The 21,855-nt window shown below is 40.6% G+C and overlaps 1 protein-coding gene and 1 long non-coding RNA gene across 9 annotated transcripts in view; one reads left to right on the forward strand and one right to left on the reverse strand.

The window, feature by feature from the left end:
• The window catches only part of LOC101175519 (abl interactor 2), an 85,459-nt gene that overhangs the window by 55,682 nt on the left and 7,922 nt on the right, over positions 1-21,855 (forward strand). For 4 of the 8 annotated variants that reach the window (XM_023950597.2, XM_023950600.2, XM_023950598.2 and 1 more), the window contains 3 exons: positions 13,953-14,056; positions 16,346-16,498; positions 20,411-20,535. In XM_023950597.2, coding sequence (XP_023806365.1) covers positions 13,953-14,056; positions 16,346-16,498; positions 20,411-20,535 — 382 coding nt within the window. The remainder of the gene's footprint in view (positions 1-13,952; positions 14,057-16,345; positions 16,499-20,410; positions 20,536-21,855) is intronic. The other 4 variants (XM_023950599.2, XM_078939646.1, XM_078939644.1 and 1 more) reach the window with 1 other exon arrangement.
• On the reverse strand, positions 15,757-16,017 carry LOC144988743 (uncharacterized). The gene is made up of 2 exons (XR_013652726.1): positions 15,881-16,017; positions 15,757-15,843 (listed from the first exon to the last, which is right to left on the reverse strand). It is a non-coding gene; the product is annotated as an uncharacterized LOC144988743 (long non-coding RNA).

Raw genomic sequence — 21,855 nt, forward strand, 5'->3', positions numbered from 1 at the left:
GGGCTTTTGACATGCCACGGTCCACTGTGAGCGACGTTGTCCACAGGACAGCAGACCGCATCCTCCAGCTGATGAGCAGGGTCACCCAGCATCCAGTGGGAATGAACTGCCATTGGTCACCTCTGGTTTTTTAGCAGCTCGCTGAGTCTTCCACCTTCCAAAAGGTCGTACGGTGCATTGATGGCTGCCACTGAAGAATAAAGCCCCTAAAAGAAAATGCAGCTTGTTATTTTAACAGGAAGATTTTTTATTCCATTCAACTGCAGGCTGTACGTGACTAATGCCAAATTTAGAGATATTTTTGTTGGGAATCAAGGATCAGTCACCAGTTCACAGGTTCTACGTAAAAGCCCAACTTATGTAAATAAAACATTACCCACCTGAAGGATCCTTTTGGGTGATGGTGGGTATCCCTGCATTGCTCATCCCATCACGCTGCTGACATCCTACAGGGAACCCATGAGGAATGCGGTTCAGGCCCGTTACAACCAGCACCACGCCAAGGCATGCTCTGTGGTGGAGAGAGCATTTGGCATTATGAAGATGAGGAGGAGAGCAATATTTCTGGGGGCACTGGAAGTAAAACCAACCTTTGCAATGAAAATCATTGCCTGCAGTTCAGTTCTGCACAATCTGTGCATCAGCGAAGGGGACTGCTTGGAGCCACAGATATTGAGCCACACCAGGAACCAGTAGGACGGGTAAAGTGGCATCCGTCTGCGAGGACAAATTCTCTGCATTCCTTTCAGCTCCAACTGTGACACACATTACTCTAGAAGATCAGGATTATTGTTAAGATGTATAAAAATAAATGTTAACATATAAAACGAAAATGTAAATATGTACATTTGATATTTATATGAAAATTCTTTTGAGACTGTTAAAAATGGCTCAGATTTAAATAATACATGTAAATAATTCATTTTTGTTCCTGCATTTATTAAACAAATTGCAAAAACAACGACGACGTTACATTTTGTGAACAATATTTTAAACTCAGGTAAGCTTAACAGACTCTCCTGTCACTCTTTGTCCCTTCGTGCTCTTTCCTCCTCCTCTCCTCTTTCAACAACAACCTTTACCCCAACATGACAACGATTACAGTTTAATGATAAATAAATACAAATCTGATCAAGTGTCTCTTACTCCCATCCGGCACGAGCTTGCCTGATAACAAACAGGCTATCTATCTCCATCCACAGATGGATCAGATTTTCATTATCCTCGTCAGTCCCTACATATATAAACACATTTAAAAAATGTGTTAATAACTTATTACTACGGTTAGAAGTCACTCATTCGTTTATGTAATTTTAACAGCGTTTGTTTTTTAGCATTCGGCGCTAATTCGCGCTAGCGTTAGCTTTAGCATTACCGAAATTGATGAGCTTCAAAACAATGTAGATAGTGGATTGAGGAATATAACATATTAAACATATCATCTTACGTATTTACAAATATATTTTACAACAGATACTTGATACTTTTAAATATACCTACATTTTTAAGTCCTCTTTCTCGTGCAACCGTCCGCCATCTTCGAATAATTCAAACGCAGTGTATTGTGGGTCACACGCAATGCATTCGGGTATGAACGCAGTGCATTCTGGGCAATATTCGCCGATCGAGTGAGCATAGATCCACACTGGTTTTTCGTAGAGAATTCTGGGAAATTTCTAGTGCACATGATTTTTGAACTGTAGATTCGGACAGCACTACAAAATGGCGACCGCACTAAATAGTGCACTATATAGGGGTTAGGGCGGTAATTCGGACACAGCCTCTGTCATCATTTTGCTCTAGAAGATTCAAATGTTGCTTGAAGAAACATGAGTTATTTGTTTCTCACAGCCACATGTTTGGAGTTTCTGACAGTTAATCTTGACACCACAAATGAACATTTTTTTTAATCTTTTCTGGGGAACTGTATTTTCTTATTACTGCATTAGTACGGTGGCCAAGAAGGGTCACAACACATTAACTTACAACACAACACATTAATTCACAACACATTAACTCACAACTCCCTTCTCTACCCCTGTGCCGGTTCCAAGCCCGGTTTGAGAAGGTTGCGTCAGGAAGGGCATCCGGCGTAAAACATTGCCAAGTTTACCATGCGACTTGTTCGCTGTGGCGACTCCTGATGGGAGAAGCCGAAAGAGGAAAAAAAAAAAAAAAAAAAAACATTAACTCACAACACAACACGATAACTCACAACACAACACAATAACTCACAACACATTAACTCACAACACAGCACAATAAATTACAACACAACACAATAACTCACAACACAACACAATAACTCACAACGCAACACAATAACACAACACAACAGCTCACAACACATTAACTCACAACTAGGGTTGTGCCGATGGACGATATCATCGTCCATCGTGATGGGTGACTGACATCCCGATGGAGAGACCACCATCGTGATGCCACGCCCCCGCCACGTTGCGCGTCGACATCATAAGCCGCGGTTACATGTACAAAATATCTTGATGGGATCAATGGTCGGATTAGAATCCAACCGTGTACATGGGCCCAGAAAAATGTTTTCAGAATATAAAAACGTTCACTAAGGTCACAATTTCGGTCGGAATAAATCATTCGCACACGCGCAGTATTCGCACATGCGCAGTTTGAAAACCGGAAGAGGATACAACTTCCGCCGAGCGGCTTTTTATCCAAACTTTATTGAAGGTAACAATTCAATACAAAACGATAACAGCGGCGAGCGGCTATATACATTGACATGTCAGCTCGGTAAAATACGAGACGATCTTCTAAACGTGCTTTTAATAATGTTACGGTTATTATGAAACACCTGTTCGCTCATCATTTGAATTTTAATCCGTGTGGTCAGTGCTTTTTCTGAACGTAGCCAGGATTAGCAGTATGCTAACACGGGCTAACAACATTAGCTTTGGGTGGCGCTGCATCCTGTGAATAACATCAGCCTTTATTTAGTCGGGACACGACTGGAAACACAAATCCACGTGACTGATTAAATGTTTTCTAAGGACTGAGCGACATTTCTGCTTTGAAGCTCAAACCGCTGTGTGTCTGCTGACGATCCGAACTGTGCTCAGACACACGTTTAGACCCGGTTCTGAGTTCGGTTGCTTGTACCCCTAGAGCTGCGGGACGGATCGCAGTCTTAAATCTCCCACACATACCGCTCATGTACCCCCCCCCCCCCCCCCTTCCCATCAAACATAAAGCTGTAAATCCGCCCTCCGCCGGTCCACTTCGCTAGTTAAGTGCGGGAGCGGACCACTTCTTTTCTATTTTGCTTGTTACTTTTTCTGTTAAAGTCACTTCCCTCAGTTTATACTGGATCATCGCGGATTAACCATTAGTTGGGAAATAAAATGAAAAAAGCAAAATAACGAATAGCAGTTATATAAGAACGAAAAATGTAAAAATACCCCCCCCCCCCCCCCCCCCCCGACGATGTCATCGTCCATCCCGATGGTTGACAGCAAACATCGTCTACGGCCAAATTAGGGGACATCGCCCAACCCTACTCACAACAGAAGTAAAGCTGCAATGGAAGTGCTTTTAATCTGAAATTTCCACTGGGCTGAGCGGTTTACTACCTAACAGAAGGTAACGTCACAGTGAGCTGTGGAGGGAGCACATTTTTTCTACAAGAGAAGCTAGCAGCAGTGCCAAATTGGGCGATTTTGGTTCTAAATTTGCGGGTAAAAATGGGTTTGGGTGGGTATGCATAATTTGGGTGTTTTAAGGGTCGGTTCGGCGGGTTTTTTCCCCTCATGAATATAAAATAGCCGTTTACGTTAGGCTGTGGGGCTGTTGGAGTCTTATGTACTGAAGCTCTGTGAACGCACCAGGAAGAGACGCCTAATGGGCTCTGTCATCTAACCTGTTGTTGGGGGTGTTCTTTAAAGCTTAAAACCGCGGCAGCGTGTGGAAGGAGCTACCAGCTAAAGTAATCGTCTGAACGCTACATGGAGAGGTGTGTATATGAATGCATGGTAGACACGGAAAATGTGGAGAGATCAGGTTTATTATTTTGAAGAGTTCTACTTGGTTATCATGTTTCCATGGTTGAGTTCATAAAATCATCCCAGAGAAAATCTCTGCTTCAACTCCCGCAGTGAAAGCTGTATCTTAATCTGTCGCCCATGTTTCCATCTCTCTGACAGAGTTTGAAGCCAAAGCCCCTCCCCTGCCTCTCTACCTGCTTTTCCTCTCTACCTGTTCACCTGTTTTTTTTAAACTTTTTATTTTTGCTTTCTCATAATAACAAACAAACAAAAATTCCCTGAGATACATTTGATTATAAGTCCACATCCAGTGAGGTGTACAATTTTTTTTTTCCAAATTAAAACAAAAATTGCATTGAGGAAATATGAGACAAGTAGTTCAGTTAAACAGATACTTATACAACCATGAATAAAGGTACATATTACAGTTACAACCCCAAATAAAGTTTAACAGTGTGCCATCTACGTTCAAAGACATCAGTGTTTAGTTGTAGAGACGCTGTCATTTTTTCCACCGAATAAATATCTGATTCTTTGTTTCCATTCTGTTAAAGATGGTGATGCGACCTTTTTCCAATTTCCTGTTTTTTTGCTACCAATAATAAAATGCATGCTATTTATATCTGATCAGAACCAAGGTCCCCTGGTAATTCACCCAGCAAACATGACATGGCACTCAAAGAAATGTTTTGTTCTACCATTGTTTGAATCTCCCTCTTAATATTTTTCCAAAAGTCACTAATAACGGGGCAGTCAAAGAAAATATGTGTATGATCCCCAATTTTTCTGCATTGCCTCCAACATATGGCTGTAGTTGAACCCCTAATAAACTTAGAGATCAACAGAGGAGTGAGAAAGAATCGCATTTTGATTATACAGTTGTTATATTATACAGTTTGATTCTAATTCCCATTTTTCTTTGATATTATACGTATTCTGTCTAGCAGCAGTTGAGAGTGTCTTATACAAGTTGGAGATGTGTTTATGAGTTGGAAAAACATTTTCTGCAATTGTAGTAAAATATTGTTCTATGCAGTTTTTTTTTTTTTATTCTGTCTCTCTCTTTGTGGCTCATGATGTAATGCCTGATTTGTAGATATTTATAAAAAATATTTATAAAAATCATCTCTGATATAGTTCTAGGATTAATTATTACAATATTGGTATTAGGTTGTTTAATCTTGGGAATTACTCGGCTTGCCTGTGTTTTTTTTAATTGAAATGATAATAGTCGGCTTGCTTTGTTACCAAATTCGTAGTATTTTTGATTCATAAATCTAAGGCTACCTTAGCTTAACCTGTGTTATAGGGGGTCGGCAACCCGCGGCTCAGGAGCCGCATGCGGCTCTTTGGCGCTGAAAATGTAAAAAGATGGGGATAGAAATATATTTTTTGTTTTAATATGGTTTCTGTAGGAGGAAAACAATACACAAACATTATTAACATTTTCCAATGCTGTAAGAATGCGTAGAAAAAAACTTTGTTACGCCAAGCAGGAGCGTCACTTGCACAGGGCAAAACGGGAGCCAAACTGTCTGGAAGTTGAGCTGTCAATCAATTGGCTGCGCTGCAGAAATGTCCGTGTCCCATACAAGGCACGTCTCCGAGCAGTTTCAGAGAGGAGCAGGCAGAAAGCTTAGCTGAGAGCATAGTCTCCTTTCTGGGCGAGGGCGGCCGTGGTGCAGCGGTAGGGCGGTCGACCCATGATCGTAATATTGCAGGTTCGATTCCCGCCTTGCACGCCCATGTGTCGAAGTGTCCTTGGGCAAGACACTGAACCCCACCTTGCCTCTGGTGGGAGGTTGGCGCCAGTGTTCGGCAGCGGAGCCGCCATCAGTGTGTGAATGTGTGTGTGAATGTGTCTGTGCATGGGTGAATGGGACTGTGACTGTAAAGGGCCTTTGTAAGAAGGTAGAAAGCGCTAAATAAGTATACGCCATTTACCATTTCTGGCATTACAAGTCCCTTTACTTAAAACACGCACCACACTGAACATTGCACAGGAGTCATCAACCTCTCCCCCTCCCACACTTATGGTGCAACATAAAGAAACAACATAAGAGGAAGAATGAACTAAGGTGGAACAACAAAACTGCCATATGGGCAAACAGAAACGCTCATGCTGAGCCCTAATTAGATCAAGAGACCACGTCCCACAATCCCCTGCTGCTAACAGACCTAAAATGCACATGACCGCCACTACAATATAACTTTTTTTTAAAACTTTATTGTACAAAACGAAAGTACAATACAAAACACGAATTTACAAAGTAAACTTCAGATATGCCAGGGGAGCATTCTTTTGTTCGAATCCTCAAAATAAAAATGACATCAAAAATCGGATTTCTTTATTACATTTCTTTAATTTTATCTAAGCAATGAATCATAATTCATTGATATTTTAGCGACCCGGGGGTTAGCCCCGCCTTCAGCCCCTAAGACTCATGGAAAGTGGGGAGTTTTGGGGTAAAACCTTGGCTGTGTCCGAATTCCTACCCTAACCCCTAACTACTAAAACCCTATATAGTGCGGCACTATATAGTTCTCTATATAGTTCTCTGAATTTTCAAAGCAATTCGGACACCCATGCTCACTACTTTTCTCTTTCGGGTGTTTTCATATGGCGCTTGACACGAAAACAAAGTGACACATTACCGCCACCACCTGGTCTGGAGGCGAACTACTATTTAACGCGGAGAATGACACCTATTTGTCAAAGTAAAAACATAATAAATATGAACATTTTTACAAAGACTATTTATGAATCTGCAGTGTTCTGATCATGGAAAACGTGGCTGATTTATAAATGATAAAATTACAAACACATTGGTGTTGATTTAATGTATTTGTTCAGAAATAAACCCGGGCTCTTGGGAGGAGGCATTTTTTTCAGTAGTTTTCTCTTCTACCTTACTGTAAATAGCTTTGAATATGAATCTGTCCGTGTTCCTGTTGGCAATAATTCAAGCGTTTTTCGTGAGATCAAACCGAAAACGAGCAGATATGCAGCATCACAGGACAGCAAGGAGGAGAGGCAGACATCTCAGAAGATTTCCTCTGGATGCCCTGGCCACATATGAACAACTTATGAGTTAAACTTTAAGTTTTTTTTTAGTTAAACTTAAGCATTTGTCACTAATTGTGCTCAAGATTACGCAGTCTTTTGGGTAAGAGTTTAACATTCTTTTTCAACACTGGATTATGAGTTGTATAGTCTAATTACATGAAACACTTGTGAGTTCAAAGTTTAGTATTTTTTATTCAGAGTCAAACCATATCACTTGTTTAAAACAAAAAGACTTTCATTTTTTAAATACTTTCATTCTTCACCCAGTAAAAAAAAACACGAGATTTTCCAGCATTCATAAATAATTCATAAACTAAAATGTAAGACATCAAAAATAAATATAAACATTCAAAAATTGAAATTTAATTTCCTCAATGAAATAATTTATTGTTCCATTTTACTGGGTCTTCCACGTCTCTACTGCTTAGCCAAACACAAAGGTTTCTGTCCTGGCCCTTTACGCCGACACAAGACCGGATTTTCGGCAAGACCATCAAGCATCTGGTGGAGCAGCTTCGGGTTCCTCACACTATGGGGGGACAAGAGACTGAGGTCTTGGTATTTCTTTTCTGGCTGGCGTGTGGCACATCTTACGGTGTGGTAGCCAGGGCCTTTGACATGCCACGGTCCACTGTGAGTGACATTGTCCACAGGGCGGCAGACCGCATCCTCCAGCTGATGAGCAGGGTCATCCAGCTTCCCAGTGGGAATGAACTGCCATTAGTCACCTCTGGTTTTTTAGCAGCTCGCTTGGTCTTCCACCTTCCAAAAGGTCGTGGGGAGCATCGATGGCTGCCACATGGGAATAAAGCCCCTAAAAGAAAATGCAGCTTGTTATTTTAACAGGAAGCTTTTTTATTCCATTCAATTGCAGGCTGTATGTGACTCTAATGCCAAATTTAGAGATATTTTTGTTGGGAATCCAGGATCAATCCATGATTCACAGGTTTTACGTAAAAGCCTAATTTATGTAAATAAAACATTACCCACCTGAAGGATCCTTTTGGGTGATGGTGGGCATCTCTGCATTGCACATCCCATCACCCTGCTGACATCCTACAGGGGACCCATGAGGAATGTGATTGAGGCCTGTTACAACCAGGACCACTCCAGAACACGCTCTGTGGTGGAGAGAGAGCATTTGGCATTATAAAGATGAGGAGGAGAGCAATATTTCTGGGGGCACTGGGAGTAAAACCAACCTTTGCAATGAAAATCATTGCCTGTAGTTCAATTCTGCACAATCTGTGCATCAGCAAAGGGGACTGCTGGGAGCCACTGCAGGACGACACCAGGAACATGCAGGACGAGCACAGTGGCGTCCGTCTGCGAGGGCAAATCTCTGCTTTCCTTTTAGCTCCAACTGTGACACACATGACTCTGGAGGACCACAATTATTGTTAACATGTGTAAAAATAAATGTTAACATATAAAACGAAATTGTAAATGTGTACATTTGATATTTATATGAAAATCCTTTTGAGATTGTTAAAAAGGCTCAGATTTAAATAATACATGTAAATTATTCATTTTTGTTCATGCATTTATTAAACAAATTGGAAAAACAACGGCAACATTAAATTTTTTGAGCAATATTTTCAACTCAAGTAAGCTTAACAGACTCTCCTGTCGCTCTTCCTCCCTTCTTGCTCTTTCCTCCTCTCCTCTCCTCTTTCAACAAAAACCTTTACCCCAATAAGACAACGATTAACCGTTTATTAACAAATGAAGACAAATCTGATCATGATCATCAACAAGTGACTTGACTCCCATCCGACAGGAGCTTGCCTGAAAACAAACAGGCTATCTTTCTCCATCCACAGATGGATCAGATTTTCCTCATCCTTGTCTGTCCCTACATATATAAACACATTTAAAACATGTGTTAATAACTTATGACTACGGTTAGAAGTCACTGCTTTTTGATGTAATATCTAGCGTTGTTTTTTAGCATTCGGCGCTAATTCGCGCTAGCGTTAGCTTTAGCATTACCGAAATTGATGAGCTTCAAAACAATGTAGATAGTCGATTGAGGAATATAACATATTAAACACATCATCTTATGTATTTACCAATATATTTTACAATAGATACTAGATACTTTTTAATATACTTACATGTTTCGGTTGTTTTCCTTGCCCAACCGGCTGCCATTTTCGAATAATTCAAACGCAATGGATTGTGGCTCATACGCAATGCATTCTGGTCCAAACGCAGTGCATTCTGGTCAATATTCGCCAATCGAGTGAGCATCGATCCACACTGGTTTTTCGTAGAGACTTCTGGGAAATTTTTCTAGTCCACTCGTTTTTTAACTGTAGATTCGGACAGCACTACAAAATGGCGACCGCACTATATAGTGCACTATATAGTGCACTATATAGGGCGTAGGGCGGTAATTCGGACACAGGGCTTGAGTGAGAGTGTTGTGAATTGAAGTGACGTCCATGCTGTTTTGGCTGTTTATGTGTGCTTGAATAAATGGGCTTGATGCTGAAAAGGAATGTCGGTGGGCTTCCCGTTTATTTCTGCTTGAAACCATCCGGGGTCGTGCGGTGTATGGGGCACGGACAGCTCTCCAATGACGCCACTACGCTAGCCGTTTGGCTTTATCTTCCCCGCTTAAGTGACGTCCCGGCCGGGTCGTTACAATATTGTAATGAAGTTAAACTTGCACAACAGAGCAGTCACGTGACGCGTTGTTCTCCGCAGAATGCACTGCAGGGCAAAAAAACATTTAATTATTAATAATGCTCATTATGTATTTGTAGCAACTTAGTCATTTTAATAGCAGGCTAATATAGATAATAAAGATACACATTGCATGTGTTTCCTTCACTATAAGGCTTAAATAGGGATTTTAATATTTTGCGGCTCCAGAAATATTTGTTTTTTGTTTTTTTCGTCCAATTTGGCTCTTTCAACATTTTGGGTTGCCGACCCCTGGATTAGTATCTCATCTAGTTTTGTTATTTTTTCTTTAAGTTTGTCAAAGATCGCTTGACTTCTCTGTTATTTGTGTTCAAACTCCAATTTCTTTATTTCAGTTTCAATTTGTTTTTGAAGCATAAATCTCTTTAATTTAGACCCAATGGAGATTAATCTTCCCCTTATAGTGGCTTTTGCTGCATCCCATAGACCTGAGGGTGAGACCGATCCATTATCACTGAAATGAAAGTATTCTGCTATAGCTGACCTTATTTCCTCTCTAATTGAAGTATCTTTCAACAGTGAAACATTTATTCTCCAATATTTGAAACACGGTTCCTGCCCCAAATCCAGTGTCAATACTACTGGACTATGATCTGAAATTGTAATAGGTTCTGTCACACACGTTTTAACTTTATGAATGTCTTTTTTAGTTATCAAAAAGTAGTCTAGCCCTAATAACTTCCATGGACTTGTGACATAAAGGTATAATCTTTATAATTTGGGTGGAGATGACGCCAACTATCAACCAACCCAAGTTCTTTCATCATGTTCAATACACTTTTAGATGTTCTATTTGGTGTCTCAGAAGACATAGGTGATTTGTCTAATTTATTGTTTAGAACGCAGTTTAAATCTCCCCCTGTAAATCACAATGCCTTCCCCCTTATCTGTTACAAGATGTGCAAGTTATTTAAAGAAAAGTGGGCAATCTTCATTTGGATCATAGACATTTGGAATACTCAGTTTAAGTCCTTCAATGGTTCCCACCACCATAATGTATCGACCCTCTTTGTCTTGAAATACCTTTTCACAGTTAAAATACACAGATCTGTTGAACAAAATGGCAACACCTCGTTTTCTATGGTTTCTACAGAAACTGTAATAAACTTGGTCCATCCATTCTCTTTTTAGCTTGAGGTGCACTGTTTCTGAAAGATGTTTCTTGGAGAAACGCTACAGCGCATTGCAACTTTTTTAACTGCCCCAAAATCTTTTTCCTCTTAATAGGGTTGTTAATACCTTTTACATTATAAGTAACTAAGTTCCACGGCCCCATTTTTTAATTGGTGTTTTGTAGCTTACTGTCTTTTCCTCGCACCCGTACATAAATAATAACATTTTAATGTTTCCGGTTTTTCAGTGGAATGTGTTTAAGTTAACATTGTAAGTCAGGGAAAACAACAGAGCAAAACAAACAGAACTTCCATTTTTTTTTTCAGTCAGACATTGTACCAGAACTGTCTCAATGCCTGACCCCCGATAACGCTGGGACAGGGAGCGGTGACTAGAACTCCCTGTGACATAAAGCACCTGATGTGCAATAAAGACCAATAGTACACCAACATGTAAGAAAAGCCTTGGTGAGTGTGATCCACTCATGTAAAACAAAATAGAAAAAATAGAACAAAAGTCTCCCGTCGGGTTTTTAATTTTTTTTATTTCATTTATTATATTCAAAATTCTTTCCAGTGATTTGTGACAACTAAAAGTGTTCTCAATGAAATATTTACCTTCAATCTTTTTAGCCTATTGTTATCTTACCCTTAAATGTTTTAGATGTTTATCTTATTCAGATTTCTTCTTCTTGGATAATGGGATCATGGATGTGCAGCCGACAAATCTGCAGCAACTGTGTGATGCTATCATGTCAATATGGACCAAACTCTCTGAGGAATGTTTCCAGTACCTTGTTGAATCGATGCCACCAAGAATTAATGCAGTTCTAAAGACGAAAGGTGTCCAACCCAGAACTAGCAACAAAACTTGAACAAATGTTTTCGGACAATCTTTTATATAGCAATCTTTGCAATTCTGGGTTTGGCTGTCTGCTGGCTGTCTGTAGATTTGTGTATGTGATATTGGTAAATACATGTGATGGTTACTTGCATAGAGATATGGTTTCTATGCGAGTTCTACTCCCGGTTGGACATCACTCGTGTCCTTAATGAGGATGACACCTGGGTTTTAATCCCGTGGAAAGAAGTATAAACTGTAGGCTAAGCCACCCTACCAGATCTCATTCACTCTGCAGACGAGGCTAATTCTTTCATCTTTATTTCCAAGAGTTTGTTCTGTTTACAGGTTGTGGTCATTAAGGCTTGAGGCTCAGAACATAGATCCACTTGTAAGTTTTCCACCTCTGCTCTTTCCTAGCCTTGATAGAAAAATATAGTCATTAGAAGTTGTGACGCAGAGGTACAGCAGTTGACTTCTGATCACAGATTTCCTACTCTGCTTGACCATGTGCTGAAGTGTCCATGGCTGAGACACTGAGCCCCACAGACTGTGCAAAAGCTTTAGGCTTTAATGAAAGTAAAAAAAATGTTAATCTTTGGTAGTTAATGCCATTTTCATATGCTATTGCTGCAAACACTCTCAGGCTACACACTGCACCGGGCGTGTGACTCATGTTCATGAAGGCACTAAATGCACATTCTTGGAATACCCATGGTGCTCGTACCGGATAAGCAAGGAGGGGTTCTTATTATTCGTTTTCTGTTGTTTACTATCGCATGTCTGCCACCTACTGTTGAAAGAGGCTGTGTAAATCTCCCTAATCTTTCTTCTGGCTTAAGGCCCGTACACACCGGGACGAATTTCGGGCGCGATATTCGCCGACGTTTAACGCCTCGTGACTAAACAAAGTGTGCACACCGACGCGAAAAAACGCCACGCGTCAAAGCATCACTTTTTAAAAAACGCCTCTGGTTCGTTTTTTTGGTTTGACGCCCCGCGTCAAAAACTATACGACCAATGAGAATGGCGCTTTTGCACACGTATCTGGAGCTTCTGAAGTTACAGTAAAACACAACTTGCGGGCGCTCAAACACAAAACTGCCTTTCTGAGCACACATACAAGCAAAAAAGATAGACGCCAAGTAGCAGCTACACTGCCGCAAAGAAATAATGACAGACATTCTAAAATATCCCCGAAAACGCTCATGATACATTTTCAGCTCTTGTACCAGTCGATAAAACTCCCCATGTTCTTCTCTTCTCGTCGTCTTTTCCGGCGTCTTTCATCATTCAGCAGAACAATAATTTCTTCATCGCTGGAATTGGAGAGGAGCTACTGGTTCTGGAAATATTCATGTTTTCTTTGTATGATTCTGACAATCGCGTAAATTTTTGCTCTCTTCTTCTGAGTGAAAAGCGACTTTAAGAAGCGTGAAGTTGCGCAGCGCCACCTTGTGGACAGGAGTATTTCTGTTTTACATTAAGCGCCATCTAATGTCAGGGAATAAAATTGCATGTTCGCTCAGCTCATCGTCAGCGAAAATCGCCTGGGTGTGAACACAAAAAACGTGTTGAAAAACGCTGGCGAAAAACGGCTGGCGAATATTCGTCCCGGTGTGTACGGGCCTTTATTCTTTCACAGCCCCATTCCGTTATATAAAAGACTTGGTGTCATAGAATTCCAAACAAACCACAATTATCAATTTTCAAATGGTTGACACTTCTGTGAACTAAAAAGGACAACATCCATACTTCACTACCAAATAAAAATCCCTGATTGGTCAAAGGTTAACTGGTTTAACTTTCAACATGTGTTTTGTACACGGATCCCGAAAACGGTCATAGAAACTTGCGCCACTACGAGGAAACAAGAATTTTGAATGTGGAAGCCCGAAATCCATATAAACACATGTTTAAATAGACTTTTTATTGGAAATGGTCACTTAAGAATGTATTTCCAAGGACAATGTGAATGTAGCTTCAGATGGAGGTTGCTCAAACAAGAGCTGGAGGTCCTCAAACTCTGATGGGAAATAGGCCCATCTAACTAATGTCAACCAAAATCCTGATGTCTTTACTTTGAAACCAGCGGTTAGGTTTAGGTTAAATGCATTTGTAGAGAAGCATCTGCTTAGTTTTGTGTAAAAGAAGATGTCTTTTGAAAATCAAAATGAAGTGTAAAGAATGTGCCTGTTTTGCAGGGGAACGGCCAGCAGAACATGAAACTGGGAGGGAGCTTGTCCCGCACCACCCCACCCACCCAAAAACCACCCAGCCCTCCAAGGGCAGGCAAAGTGATCTTGGGGTAAGTTCTCAGATCAGCACCACCCTTTAAGCCCTGTTTGTCCTCTCTGTCTGAAATTTCTCTTTAAATTAACCTGAAACATCTGTTTTCTACTGGTTTTTAGATGAATGTGTTTTCAATGCACCTCCTGAGTCACTTCTATGATTATGATATGCTTGAAGTGGGTAAATACATTTCAGGATTTAAATGTGAATGAGTCGAATCTAAACCCAAACTGATTTACTGAAGAATCTTTGAATAAAATATACTGGTTTTTCACCATTTTTTGTTGTAAGATTGCAGATTTGACAAACGCACACACAAAAAAACTTCTAGACACACTGATTGCTTTGATGAATATCACCATTGGCTCTCTTTCTTGGAGCATGTAGGTCATCCAGCTGGATCTGTCTTTCTTCTCATTCTTTTCTTAATTTAACTCAACTTCTAGTCATCTGTTTTTTCATTTATGTTTATCATCCTTGTTATCTTTCCTGACCTTAATTCTCTTTCTCTCATCAGGCATCTGTTTGGATATCCAAACTAAATGTTGAATCAGTTTAGTGGGAAAGTAGAGGAAACTGTGAGATCCCGACCATGTTGAGTCCATTTTAATCTTGTTATAGGTGCGCTGAATTAAATACTTGGTCATATTGTTTTTTTCTTGTTTAAGTACAGTACTTCTAGAAGTACTCAGATTACTCTGTACTTGCTCACAGCCAGGCTTACTGATTTTCCAAGTCCAGCTGGCCTGGGGACCATACTACCCATCTGTTGGGTGTTTCAGGGTTCCTGTCCATTTCTGGCAACCTGCTGACCAACCGGCTGTTGTGTCCACAATCAACATTGTGGATAGACTCCTTTTATGCCGTAAATGCAGTGAACCACAGTAATAGGACCAATCATTGGGGCTGCGAGTAAAGGGCTTCAACACACATTTTTGCTGATGTGTACCAATGTGAGGTCCTCTGCAAAACACAGACTTTTAAAATAAAGGTGTGACTGTAGCTACAGCAGGTTTGTTCCAAGTGTGTGACTGCAGGAAAGAAGGAACAGAAGCTTCTTAGCGGTTGGTTGGAACTACGCTATGTTAACAAGCCAAGTACGCCTGAGTCTATACACACACAAACTCCTGCATACATGGACCGAGAATGGACAAAGACGCCGCAGTTGGTTTGCATCATGCTGTCATCAGCAGGCCTATGACCACACACACACCCATATATAACAACAGACTGTTGTCAGAATTTTTGTGACAATCTCTTTTTTTACTAAAAGAACATTTTGATAAAATTAATTTAAAAATTCAGTAACTATGAAACAACAGATCAGTGATTCCAATGGTTAAAAAAATATTTATAACCTTTGTCATAATCACTTACCTTTTTTTCTTTTCATCTTCTGTCTCATATATTTCACTTATTATGTACAATTTTGTACATATTAACCCTTGTGCTATCCTAGGCACTTCACCATTGGGAGTTGGGTCATGTAGACCCACTAAACAACATTTTATTGTCTTCAATGATTTGTGATCTTCACTGGTGTCCATGGATTACATGTAATCTTTCCACCTTTATCCACCTTTGTCATGGTAGGAATAACACGTCAATGTAAGGGTGGGGTCATTTAAGATAGCACAAGGGTTAAGAACAAAAATCCCAAGAAATTTTCTTTACATACTTTTACCTTAGGAGATTTAACTTTAGTTAGATTTTACATAAAATAAAGTCACTTGTGTGTAACATTTCTGCCATTTCAGGGAGTCATGATAAGATGCTGTTCTTAAAAAAAAAAAACATCCTGACCTTTAAAACGTGACCAGAATAATTTTTCCTCTCGCACAAAGCAAATTTGCTGCCTAGCCTTCATCTAGTGAGAATTTAGTCAGAAGTTATGATGGTACTGCTCTGCCTATGATTAATGCGTGTCAGATGTTTTTTTTTTTATAACATTGATGTTTACTTTGTGGCAATTTTGATGGTACCATAGATCTACCAGATTAGACTAGATGACAGTTGTGCTCATTTTTGCCTTTTTACTATCCAAAACCTGATCAAAATGTTATTGAACATTGATAAATACATCCATTTTATTGAAATTATTTACCTCAGCTTACCCTGTTTTATTTGTTAGCTTAATACCATTTAAATATAAAATTTAAATGTAAAAACTTTCTCTGTGTTTTTATTGTCTTGCTTTTCCAATTTAGAGCTGGAACCTGTCTACTTCCTGGGTGTTCCCACTGTGGTATGATTCACCACAGCCACGCTTGAATACCTTTGTTAACTCAACCTTTTGCACGCACAGGAAGAATTCCCCTTACAGGACTCTGGAGCCAGTACGCCCCCCCGTGGTGCCCAACGATTATGTCTCCAACCCAAGCAGAAATGTTGCGGCTGCTGGGCAGATTTCAAGTCCAGCCCGCACTGCCACCCTGAACCAGCGTCCTCGAACATACAGGTAGCGGGTGGAAACATGGCTGCCCGAGCGGGGCTCCTCCCCCGGCTCTCACTTGGCTGGCTCGTCTGAAATCTGCTGGTTTCTTTCTGCTAAAAGCATTATGTTCAGCATGTCTGCTTGTGATGACAGGAAGTAGATACTTCCTTAAACGATGTTCTTTGAAAAATTCAAGTCAGTGTTCTGCTTCTCATCTTTATTCCTAAATAGAACAGAGATGCTGAATATAAGGTTTTTGAAAAGCTTCATGCTAGCTTGGGTGGGAGGGGCTTTTCTTTGTTCTGACTAACCCCTGATCTCTTATTTCATCCATCATTTTAAGCATTTGATGCCTCCAATCTTCACCTTCAAGTTTCCCTGAACTTGAGCAAACATTTTGGACCTGTTTAAATAAGGAAGTCAAGTCTAGAAAACATGTAGAGATCCCAAAATTCAGATTCTTTGTCACTCATGCAGAGCATCAAAGATGCGCTGCTGAACAAAATGACAAAAAAAGGAAATGTCGTCTAAACATCACAAGTAATTACGGAGCCCGTGTCCTGTCATGGAAAAAAATAAAATAAATCTCGTTCCCACAAATTAATATCTTGTTCCCACAAAGTCAAATCTTTTTCCCACAAATTAATATTCCGTTCCCACGAAATACTATTTCGTTCCCTCGAAATTAATTAATGCGAACAAAATAATTATTCACGTCATAAGTCATTCATAAGGCTTCATCCCTCCTCCTTACCCACAGTGTATTGATTGACAGATTTTTTTTTTTTTTCGCTCATCTTAGTGTCAGATTTTCACCTTTGTTGTAACATTCGTCTTTCCAGCAGATCTGGTATAATTGTTACAGCTTAAAATAATAACTTATTCAAATCAGTGCTTGTATCCCCCACCTTTTCACCTTTCTTCCTTTTACTCTCTTCCACCCTCCCCTCACATTCTTCCCCTCTCCCTCCCCACACACACTAAATGTAACAAATAAATAAAAAATAATACGACAAAAAGGGGTTTATACAAATCTACACTCTAGTTTCTCGAAGCTATATAACCTCTTTCTGTGATAGTAAAACCTGTCCAACACAAAAAGCCTTCAGCTCTAATCTGTTTTCTCAGTTGTTGGACAGCACAAGTTAAAAAAAAAAAAAAAAAAAGTCATTCATAAACATGGATATGCTCTCCGCTCTGCTGCAAAAGCGGCTTTCAGTGGTAACTTCCGTGTCTCTGTGATCCACATTCGTTCAGGAAAGGAAAAAGAAAAACAATCAAAGAATGATCAATTTATTATTGTCTCAATGAATATAAGAAAAATACCGCAGTGATTACCGCTTCGCCATACCGCAGTGATTGTCTGGACATAGCTCCTAGCTCCGCCGCAGAGCTCTTTTGCTTGTCAGGCCGGCATTCGGGCAGCTGGCTGGCCGTCTACCGCCCAGTCAGCTCCGGTATGGGATATTGTAGTTGAGAGTCGAATAGGAATAATAATATTCAGGAATTGTCTTTTATTAACATACTTGTTAGCAGTCGCTTTACATCAGAAGGCTAGTAGGCTACATGCTACCTAGCCCATCATTAACCTGTCATTCACGTCATAAGGCATTCAAAAACACAGATGTGAGCAATATTTGGATTTACAGCAGATACCTTCACATTTCTGTCTGTGTGTGCCTCATGACATTGCCAGAAGACACGGATGATGTTTAGAAATCAAATTTATTTATTTTCAAAAGCATCTGTAATCACATTTTCATGTCTGGGTTCATTCACGTCCCGGTACGGTCTCCGTCCTGGTGCAAAAGCCGCTTTCCACCACTACTTCCATGTCTCTGTGACCCACATTCGTTCAAGAGGGGAAAAATAAAACGCTTAGTCCGGTAGGCGATGCAGCAATCCGTGTTTATGAATGACTTATGACATAAAGAATTATTTTGTTTGCATAAATTAATTAATTCGTGGGAACTGAATATTATTTTGCGGGAACAAGATACTATTTCGTTCGCACAACTTAATTATTTTGTGGGAATGAGATAAGACAAGATATATTTTATTTTTTCCATGTAAGGACACGGGCTCCGTAAGTAATAGAAGACAAAGGCAAGTCAAACTGGTCAATCAGTCAAATGCAATTGAAAAAAAAATGTGTGCTGAAGTTTATGGATTTAAATTTCCAATATAACATTAATGTTTGTCTAAAAGCATAAAATTAAAAAAGTGGTGAATTAAAAAGAGATTAAGAGCATTTTATGTGCTCAAGAAAATGTTACAGATCCGTTCATAAAATTTGACCATATTTTTTCAAAATATTTGCTCATTAGTTAAATCATTCCAAGGCTTTCTAAACTTTTTTTTTTTTTTTTTGGCATGTTATTCTGAAATGTGCAGCCACCTGTGTTATTTATTTATTTTGGTGGGGGGGGGGGGGGACCAGATGGAGTCCATCCAGTCCAGTACTCACTGCTGCACCCGCCATTTATTCATGTTTAGAAACAGACAGTAATGCAATGACATGCAGAGTTCAGCTCCACTCATGGACATATATGCCGGCTTTATGCTGCTGCTTTAGTTTTCTGCCTTTCTCTTGTATTTTTTTCTTTTATTCAACCTCTTTCCTATTATCGCTGTTTAGATTATCATTATACTTACTGAAGCAGTTCTACTCATTTCATTATTTTAATTCTTTACTTCATTCATTTAAAACATTTAGAACAGCTAAACATTTGATTTAAAAATGAATGAAAAGGAGCAGAAAAAAACTCAGTGTTTCCCTCCTACTGATAACGGTAAAAAGATAAATACTCAGACATTTTCTGTTTCATTATAGAACATTTCAAATAATAGAAGCTCTACTCTCTCATACATTTTCACCATTTGAGATTTGATTCACTGAGTTAGATTTTTTAATGTCACTGTTGAGTTTGCTGCATAAATTCAACATCAATGGACTGAATCTAGGTGTTTGAAAATCAGTTTTTTAAGGCGTTGCGGAGTGCCTTATGCAAAGGTTCCAGAAAAATCGATTCTTCTGATTCATTCAAATTCATTCATTGTTTCTGTGTTAATAAAGAGTTTGTAGAATGCACTCCTGTTTACAGCTCTTCCTGTTTCTGTTTAAAATGACACATTTGTTAAATAAAAGACACAAGTCTGTGAATCCAATCAGAATAAATTGTCATTTTGACTTCAGTTATGTACTATCCCTCTTTGTTTCATTTTTTATCATATCTGCGTTTAAGTCAGCTCAGAGTTGATTGGTAGTATTAATGAATCTTCTCTGACGGATTGCTCTGATTGTTTAACTCCGTATTGTTTTGGAATCATTTAGACAACTTTGAAATATGTTCCTGTTGTCTTTGCTTATTTAAACCTGAAACTCCTTAACTCCTATCTTCTCTGTTATTTTGAGCAGCATTGGGTTAGGGTTCTCTCTCATTGTTTGTGTGTCCTCAGAAGGGTATGATGTTTAGCTCAATTTTTTGTGAGAAGTTCAATCAAGTCCTCATCAGAGGGTTCTGGGTTCAGCTTTCACAAAGTGAATTCAGAGGTCTAACTCACTTCAGCTGCAGAGCATGTGACTGCAGCTGCAATGTAAACACAGGAACCAGGTAAGCACAGAGCTGGACTGCAGGGCTGAACTCCACATGTTCAGCAATCAGAGCTACAGTTGAACATGTTAACCCACTGTAGGTCTGATGTTCTGGTTCCAACTTTAGCGTGTTGGTCAGCAGATGGTTAGAGACTGTGAACTTTGTGTGGAGTTCATTTACTTTTGCGTTGGCAGGCAGCTCCTATTTTTGTCTTTCTAAGCCAAAACAACTTGAGAGAACGGTTTGAAGGGATCTCCCATGTGGAATTGGCTCCCAATTGTTCACATGTCAGAACACTGATTATCATCCGGTGTGTGTGTGTGTGTGTGTGTGCCTGCAGTGGTAGCAGTGGAGGCAGCCACCCTAGCAGTAGCAGTCGGAGCAGCAGCAGAGAGAACAGCGGCAGTGGCAGTGTGGGCGTTCCCATAGCCGTTCCAACACCTTCACCTCCTTCAACTTTCCCAGGTAACAGAAGGAACTCACCTGCACAGGAGACACACACACACCTGTCTATGGATCACAAAGCCCCCGTCTTTGCTGTGGTTAGATAGATGGATAGATGACTTTATTATGGATAGATGACACCATCATCCCCCAGCAGCTCACTCACAAACTTGCTCAGCTGGGGCTCAACACACCTCTGTGCAACTGGCTGCTAGACTTCCTGACGGGGAGACCACAAGCAGTGCGAGTCGGCAGCAACACATCCAGTACTATCATGATGAACACAGGGGCTCCCCAGGGATGTGTGCTGAGCCCCCTCCTCTTTACCCTGCTGACCCACGACTGCGCCCCGACACACAGCTCCAACATTTACGTTAAATTTGCCGACGACACCACAGTGGTGGGTCTCATCAGGAGCGGAGATGAGACAAACTACAGGAGTGAGGTGAGCCACCTGGCTGGTTGGTGCAGAGACCATAATCTCCTCCTGAACGTGGAGAAGACGAAGGAGATGGTGGTGGATTTCAGGAGAGGCCACACTCAGCATGCTCCTCTGACCATCAACAACACTACGGTGGAAAGAGTGAGCAGCACTAAGTTCCTGGGTGTGCACATCACAGACAACCTCTCCTGGTCCGAGAACATGGCATCACTAGCTGGGAAATCACAGCAGCGTCTCTACTTCCTCCGTAAACTCAAGAAAGCAAAAGTCCCTCCCCCCATCATGCACACGTTCTACAGAGACGCTGTGGAGAGCATCCTCACCAGCTGCATCACGGTGTGGTATGGCGCCTGCAACGCGTCCTGCCGGAAGTCCCTCCAACGCATCGTGAGGGCAGCTGAGAGGATCATCGGTGCCCCCCTCCCCTCCCTCCAGGACATCTACAACACCCGCCTGACCCGAAAAGCCCTCTGCATTGCAGCTGACCCCACCCATCCATCCAACAGCTCCTTCAGTCTGCTTCCATCTGGGAGAAGACTACGCAGTCTTCAGGCCAGGACCAGCAGACTCAGAGACAGTTTTCTCCTCCAGGCTGTCAGGAAGCTGAACTCTCTCCCAGCCCTGCCCCCCCTCCCCTCCTGCTGCCCTGTTGCCCTCCTGCTCTGCTGAACTCTGACACACATACGTCACCTACCTCATCAGCACTGACTGCACCTTCCACCAGTCCTCTAGTGCCGTTAAAAAACTAAGTAACTGTACTTCAGTCACTTTATTCTCTAGTCACTTTATTCTCTCCTCATTGTTTTACTTTTATTTTTTTTATACTATTTATATTTAGGCCTCTACTACTATTTATAGTTGTTTATTGTGCAATTTGAAGGTGTCTCCCCGTTTAAACT

The sequence above is a fragment of the Oryzias latipes genome, chromosome 21 (genome assembly GCF_053564925.1).
Source record: "Oryzias latipes strain Hd-rR chromosome 21, Olatipes_Hd-rR_3.1".
Classification (NCBI taxonomy): domain Eukaryota; kingdom Metazoa; phylum Chordata; class Actinopteri; order Beloniformes; family Adrianichthyidae; genus Oryzias; species Oryzias latipes.